At 38.2% G+C, this 7,794-nt stretch overlaps 1 protein-coding gene across 1 annotated transcript; it reads left to right on the top strand.

Annotated features, from left to right (window-relative positions):
* The first annotated feature begins 1,224 nt into the window (after positions 1–1,224).
* LOC119539995 (cytochrome c) lies at positions 1,225–1,995 on the top strand. The gene has a single exon (XM_037843940.1). The coding sequence runs from the start codon at positions 1,270–1,272 to the stop codon at positions 1,585–1,587; it is 318 nt and encodes a 105-aa protein (XP_037699868.1). The 5' UTR covers positions 1,225–1,269; the 3' UTR covers positions 1,588–1,995.
* The last annotated feature ends 5,799 nt before the right edge of the window (positions 1,996–7,794 follow it).

The raw sequence follows: 7,794 nt of genomic DNA on the forward strand, positions 1-7,794 counted from the left end.
CCAAGAACATTGCTTTGGAATGTTCTATGAAGCAAGAAAACTCTCCCTTATCAACTCCACCTGGAAGGATAGGAAGACAAGATTGGAGGGGCGAGCATAATGGAGTACAAAGAGCCCTCTTTGGGTTCTGAGGTTTTATGGTCACAGACTTGATCCAGACTAGTTAGCGTAAACTTTAGGCAAACTGCTTAATCTCTCCAAGTCTCAGTTCCCTCATCTGTAAAATGGGGAAAATATACTCCATCACCCTCTGTCATCTCTCAGAGTTTTTGACAAATAATAAAAATATAAATTGCCCAGCATTCTAGAAGTACTCAGTACTTTAATCAAGTACTTTAACAAAAAAAAAAAAAAAAAAAAGAAAGAAAGAAGTTAAACAATAACAGACCTGGTATGTCATTTATTATTTGGGGGCTGAATAACTAATAAGTGGAATAATCATACCTATTCCTCCAACCACTCCATTCCATTTTTAGCTAGCTTCCTCCTGCCACAGATGAATGAAAATGTAAATCAATCAAATTTTTTCAGTTTTTAAGTTGTCGGAAGAAGAAAAGTTAAAAGCTTTACACTAACTCAATATCTGCAATTTACCTAGATTTCTATTATTCATGTTATTTTAAGGTGCCATGGGTAAATTTACATGAGTGTGTAATATTTAAAAAATTAAGCTTTCCTTAGACTATAGAATCCTACTATACCAAATCATTTGTTTAGATATTGAGCCCTCAAGGAAGTGGAGCATCCCTTAAGTGTGGGCTGCACATAATGACTTCCTTCCAAAGAGCACAGTATGAAAAGCGTGGGAAGAGTCACTTTATGCCGGAGAACCTGGCCATGTAGACAAGGTTAACATCAACAGTGGTAAGTTATGTTGATAGTTTGCAACCTTGATACGATGTGATGAGAAGGGCACTCTATCTCTGAAGTCTTCCTCTCAAAGACCCCTGACCCCTCTTCTAAATCAAGAAAAGTCATCAGACAAATCTCATTTGGGGGACAGTCTACAATACACTTGACCAGTAAGCCTCCAAACTGTCACAGTCACAAAGGGAAAGTCTGAGAACTCAGTCACAGCCAAGAGGTGCCTAAAGAGATGTAACAGCCAAATGTAATGTGATGTCTGGGGTGGGACCCTGCACCAGAAAAAATGACATTAGGAACACCGGTACATAGCACAGAGCGGCGTGCCCTTGGATTTATAGAGCGGGACGTTCGACTTCCGAGCGGGGGCTTCCGTGTCGTACGCGACGAAAGAGCGAATTCAAAATGGGTGATGTTGAGAAGGGCAAGAAGATTTTTGTTCAGAAGTGTGCCCAGTGCCACACCGTGGAAAAGGGAGGCAAGCACAAGACTGGGCCAAATCTGCATGGTCTGTTTGGGCGGAAGACAGGTCAGGCCCCTGGATTCTCTTATACAGATGCCAACAAGAACAAAGGTATCACTTGGGACAACGAGACACTGATGGAGTATTTGGAGAATCCCAAGAAGTACATCCCTGGAACAAAAATGATCTTTGCTGGCATTAAAAAGAGGGCAGAAAGGGAAGACTTGATAGCTTATCTAAAAAAAGCTACTAATGAGTAATAGTTGGCCACTGTGTTATTTATTACAAAACAAATGTCTTGACTTTTTTACATGTACCATATTTAAATTGATCTCATACACTAGAATTCAGATCATGAATGGCCTCATTTTTGTTGGACAGTCCTGAGTTAAATAAGATTAGCTATAGTTAAATTAATATGAACAAGCTTTTTGAATTTTGATAGTAATTCTGGTTTGGCAAATGCTGTCCCTATTTCCCCCTTCTAAAGGCTTAATTGGACTTGAAGCTAGGTTGAATTAGTAATGTTCAACTTTTCACAAAGAAGGTGAATGTCAGCTTACAACCTGTAGATGATTGGTTTTAGATTTAGATTTATATAACTGATTTTATGAATATATTTAAATACTAAGGAAATTCCTTCACTGTTTCATAGAACAGAGCTAGACTCACTTGGTTTCAGTTGGTATTCATCAGCCTGTTTAAAGGCAGGTGCTGAAAATAAACTAGCTATGTCCACTTTATCTTTCTGGTCTTAACTGTAAATCTAATTAAAATTCCCTGAATCTGAAAAAAAAAAAAAAATGACATTAGGTAAAAACTAAGGAAATCTGAGTAAAGTATGGACTTTACTTAATAATAACATATCAATACTGGTTCATTAATTTTAACAAATGTACCATAGGCATATAAGACATTAATAATAGGGGAAACTGGGTATGGGGTATATGGAGGCTTTTTGTATTACTGTCTCAATTTTTCTGTAAATTTTTACTTATTCCTAAAAATAAAATTTATTTATAAAACATAAATTATTAAATTAAGAAATTATTAATAAACTATTTTTCCAGAGTCAAATGTCTATTCATTCAGCTTTGTAAAAAAAAAAAAAAAAAAATTTTGTATTCATTCCATAAAGGCTGAGCAGTTCAGATCAAAATGTAGTAACATGGCTGTGTACAGACCTCCTAAACAATCTCGTCTATTCATTTCTTCACCAGGAAGTTGGACTAGATTAGCAATACTATTCTTCTTATTTTTAATGTCCGTGCATTTTATTAAACAATTGATGCATATAAACACGGAGAACACTTACGTAGCAGTTATCACAAATCAGGCATGCTACAGAGAGCTTGGATGGACTTGTTTATTATTCACAACCTTAGGAGGGAGGGTCTCTCCCATGCCCATTTTCACAAATGGGGAAACTGAAGCACAGAGCAGTTAACCAACTTGCCAGCAGGCAGTGGAGAGCCAGGATTCAATCCCAGGCAGTGCTGGCTTCAGAAGACATAATCCTGAACCTTTCACCAAACTGAACACTGTAAAAAGTACATTGACCACTGCCTGGAAGGAGAAAAACAGTCATATGTATATCTGCATATATATCTCCAGAATAAAAATTTAAAAACAAAACAAAACATAGAAACTGTATAAACTCAAAGAGTCAAGCCTAATGTAAACTATGGACTATAGTTAATAATATAATAATGTTGTTTCATCAGTTGTAACAATGGTACCACGCTAATGCCAAATGTTAATTATAAGGAAAACTGTAGGGGGTGGGCACTGGTTAAAGGGAACTCTACTTTCAGGATGGTTTTTCTGTCAACCTATAACTGTTCTTACAAAAAACTTTTAAAGATTAAGTAAAAGGGAAATGTTAGGATGTATATATGCTAACAGAACAAAAATTTTAAAGTCCATGGAACCTCCCTACAAAAACAGTGAGCCCTAAGTTAAACCATGGACTCTAGTCCAAGCACAATTATAACAATGCGCATTCATCAATTGTAACAAAAGTACCACACCAGTGAAAGGTGTAAACAATGGGTGGTAAATGGGAACTCTATATTCTATGCATGATTGTTTTACAAACGCATAATTGCTCCAATGGAAACAAAAAATTAAATGGAAAAAAAAAGATTAAGAAAGTCATGCAGGTCCACAAAGCTAGTGAGGGGTCGAGTTCGGATTCAAGTCCAGATCTTTCTGATCCTGAAGCCCATTAAAGCATGATGTGCTGCTCCTCGTTAGGGTCATGCCCACAAAAATTTAAGGTTGTTGGTCTTCTTTCCTGAGGGCTAATAAAGCAAGATTTTCACAAAGTTTTCTTTCCTTCTGGGTCTTGAGAATTGGCATTCCATTGGAAGTTCATTGAAAAACCAATCGAGGCCTGCTTTGGAAATGGCAGTCTATACAATAGACATGAGATTGAGCACATTTTTATAATTGTGCTTGGACTAGAGTCCATGGTTTAACTTAGGGCTCACTGTTTGTGTAATTCAAAAGTCAGAACCATATGTTGCTCCCCATGAAGAAATTGAAGAAAATGAATCAGGACTGTTCTTTACAGCTCTATACTTCTACCATATTCAGTATCATTGAGCTAAAAGCCAGAGGCATACTTTCAACATAGTAGAGAACCTTCCCACCCACTTCCAAAGAATCCCCTCCCCCTTCTTAGCCTACCACAGTATTTCTTATTCCAAAAGTGGGCCTGGCTTTTAATCTGTCCCTGCTTCCACAGTATCACGATGACTGACAGAGTCAACAGTGAGAGGATACCATTAAATCAACATCCCTTCAGGGTCCCTTTCCAAAAAAAAAAAATAAATAAAAATCTGGCAGCTGGCCTTGGAACCAGGATTGTTCAGCTAGGTCAAAGCTGCTGCATCATCCATCACTGAGAGATGGGGACATTTGCCCAGGGTCAGACTGGCCCAGCAACTGCATGAACAAACCCCAAACTCCATCACTGCTTCCCTTTGCCTGTTTCTAAACTTAGTTGCTTTATTCTTAACATGGTGCCCTCTGGCAGGAGTAGAGTGGAGGTGCTCAGGGGTCACCCTCTATGGCCAGGTCACAAAAGAGTCACATGTCCAGACTCAGATGCACAAAGAGCAGGAGTGTTTTCTATTAGCCTGGGTCCATTAATATTACTGTTTGGCTGCCGTATTTTCTTTGGAAAATAGCTAAATTTCTGCAGCTACTTCCTATCATCCCCTTCCAAATAAACAAGATCATTGCTTCAAATCTGATAGAGCTGAACAAACATGTTTGGATTCTCTTTTGTCCTTTATGAAGTAAACTCAAAACTCATTTTCAACTTGCTATTTAATCAACTGACAGACATTTGTTAAGTAACAACTACACACCAGCTTTTTACTCTACCAGGTGCTGGGGATACAAAGATGAATAAGACATGTAAGACTGGCCCTTATTCTCAAATGTAGCTCCCAGTCTAGAAGGGGAGAAGACACAAATGCAAATAACTACAAGCCATAAGTAGAATGGTGTTAAGAAAGAACTAGAAGAGTAAGTACCAGAGATCAAAAGAAGATGGAAAGTATTTATTTTACATTTCTGTATAGGTAACACATAATTCAAAAGTCAGAACCATATACAAAGATACATGAGGAAAAGTGTCTCACCAGGTCCTATCTCCATTCCCACCTGCCCCTTAAATTCCTCCCTATCAGATATCAGTGTCATTGGTTTCTTTATTCTTCCTCTGCTTCTTTATGCAAACAGAAGCAAACACAAACAGCTATTCTTACATCTCCTCTTATACAAAAGGTGGCAAACTATTCATTGTTTAGCACCTGGCCTTGCTCACTAAATCTTGAGGAGTTTGAAACATTTTAATGCAAACTCAATACCCATGATTTTGCTCATTTGTAGAGGAAAAGGACACGGACATTTTTTCTTTAGCCAGGTAGGGCTTTTTAACAAGTGTGAGGAAGTTCACTTTCTACTTCATTAGCAAAAGGGAAAAAGAGAGAGAGAGAGAGAGAGAGAGAGAGAGAGAGAGAGAGAGAGAGAGAAGAAATTTTGACTTCAAGAAGCATTAAGGATGGCTGATTTGCCCTGGGGGGAAAAGTTTACAATGTGTAAAGCTTCTCTTTCAAAGCAACCTTATTTCCATAGGCAGCTGAGAGATTACTACCTTGTAAAAGAAAGGAAGATACGCAACTTCCCCACCTTTATGTTATCCGTCCCCAAAAAAGGGAACACTTTGAGGGGAGGGTGGCCTTCTGATGACCACCACTCAGACTGCAGGGAAAGACTATTCTTTTAAATTAAAAAAAAATTCACTGGGTGTCCCAGGGGACTGTATCTTGAATTCTACAAACCTACTACATCTTGTATTGCCTTCTCTTCTCTTCAACCCCGTCTCACAAAAAAGACAAGTAAACAACCAAAAACCCCTGCCCATCATGTTCCCAAACTATTTTGGTCACAATAATTTACAGCTTTGGCTATTTAGAGAGAGAAAGAGAGAGAGAGAGGGAGGGAGGGAGAGAGAGAGAGAGAGACACCTGTCACCAAACAAAAACAAAAACAAAAAAAACCCAACAACACAAAAAAACAACTGCTGCCTTTTAAGGATCTATTTTATAAAACAGAAAACAAAAAAACAACACTTTATCTTCTCAGGCTAAATCCAAATTTGGAAATGTGCTGAAGATAGATATTATATATTAAAGGTAGGTACTATATATTAAAGGTAGGTACTATATATTAAAATAATCTGGTTACAAATTTTTTTAAAAATCCTAAACACTTCAACATTTATGTTCATTCATTTCATTCCTCTATTCAATATTTTTATACTCTAGTATGTTTTGAGCTTCTTTTATGGGCCAGAAACTATTCTAGATGATGGGCACACAACAGTGAACAAGGCAGGCAAGTTCCTTCATGGAGTTAGCATTCTGGCTGGACAGACAGACAATAAAGAAGTAAACAAATAGGTATATACATTTAGAGAATGACAAGAACTACGAAGTAATAAAGTAAAGCAGGATAAGGTGATGAGGAAGGAGGAAGCTCTTTTAGATAAAACATCTGTGAGAGGGCAACCAAACCTAATAAAGGGAAGGGGTCAGTCCCTGGAAGATTAGGGGGAAGAAAATTCCATGCAGAAGAAACTGCAAGTGAAAAGAGCCTGGGAAGGGACAGCAGAGGACAGTAGTGCTGGACTCTGGTGAGCAAGGAGAGTGGTGAGAGAAAGCCAAGGAAACAGGAACCATCCAGATAACGAGGACTTCATCAGTCAGGAGTACAGCCCACAGGCCAATTCTACCCTGCTGCCTGTTTTTGTACGACCAGTGAAGTAAGACTGATTTTTACATTTTTAAATGGTTGAAAAAAAAAATCAAAAGAATAATATTTTATGACACATAAAAATGAAATGAAATTCAAATTTTAGCATCCTTGCTCATTCCTTTACTCATTTTCTATGGCTGCTTTCATGCTACAATGGCAGAATTGAATGGCTGCAACAAAGACATCATGACCTACAAAGCATAAAATATTTTCTAGCTGGCCCTTTACAGAAAATGTTTGCCAACCCCTGTTGTAAGCCGTGGATTTTATCCCTAAGTGGGTTGGGGAATGACTGGAGGGTTCAAATAGACTAAGTGAGCAGATTCAGTAGTTGCTGCTTGACCTATTCACAGTGGTTTTGACGTTCTTGAGCAAACCTGAAGGTCCCTGACAACCTATTCTGTTGAGGCAGGGATCTGAGTCATTTCAACAAATCTTTATGGGGCACCTGCTGAGATCCAAGAAGTGGGCTGTTTGCTCGATGGAGGGCCTGGGGTCCAAGGACCACATGGGGGGCAAGCCCAGCAGCCACAACAGCATCTGTGTCTCTACAGGTACATGTTAGCGCCTCAGAAACTCCTGGCAGTACTAATGAAGTGAATTAAAAGTGTCGAGTTTTTTTGTGTTGTTGTTTTGGTTTTGTTTTGTTTTTTAATGAAACAAAGCCCTCCAATGAAAGACACAACTTCAAGGAAGGGTCAAAAGGCAATTTACATGCAGTGAAGATAAGCCCAGTTTGGGCAGGTGCCTACAAAATATTTCTGTATTTGAAGGATTTGGGAACAATGAGGGACAAACACTTACAAATATGAAAGATCTATAGCTCAAGAGAAAGTGGTAAGGGGGAAGAAAAAAGGACATGGCAAATTTTATACACCTAACTGCATATCTATTCAGCCATCTAGTAAACTAGAAAACAAAAACAAAAACAAAACAAACAAACAAACAAAAAAAAAAAACAAAGAAAGTAAACTCCAAACTTACAAAAGTTTGCATTTTCAAACATACAGAGGAACAAGCAATATTTCCCTAGAACATATCACTCAGGTTGAGCTCTGCAGAGCTATTGAATTTTCTGGAGCTATTCATCTGAATACATCTGTGTGCTGGGCACGGGGAGACTTGTAAACTGCAAA

The sequence above is a fragment of the Choloepus didactylus genome, chromosome 7 (genome assembly GCF_015220235.1).
Source record: "Choloepus didactylus isolate mChoDid1 chromosome 7, mChoDid1.pri, whole genome shotgun sequence".
Taxonomy (NCBI): domain Eukaryota; kingdom Metazoa; phylum Chordata; class Mammalia; order Pilosa; family Megalonychidae; genus Choloepus; species Choloepus didactylus.

What these genes read in the sequence shown, in the direction of transcription:
- LOC119539995 (XM_037843940.1), top strand. Translation starts at nt 1,270, where the DNA reads ATGGGTGATGTTGAGAAGGGCAAGAAGATTTTTGTTCAGAAGTGTGCC.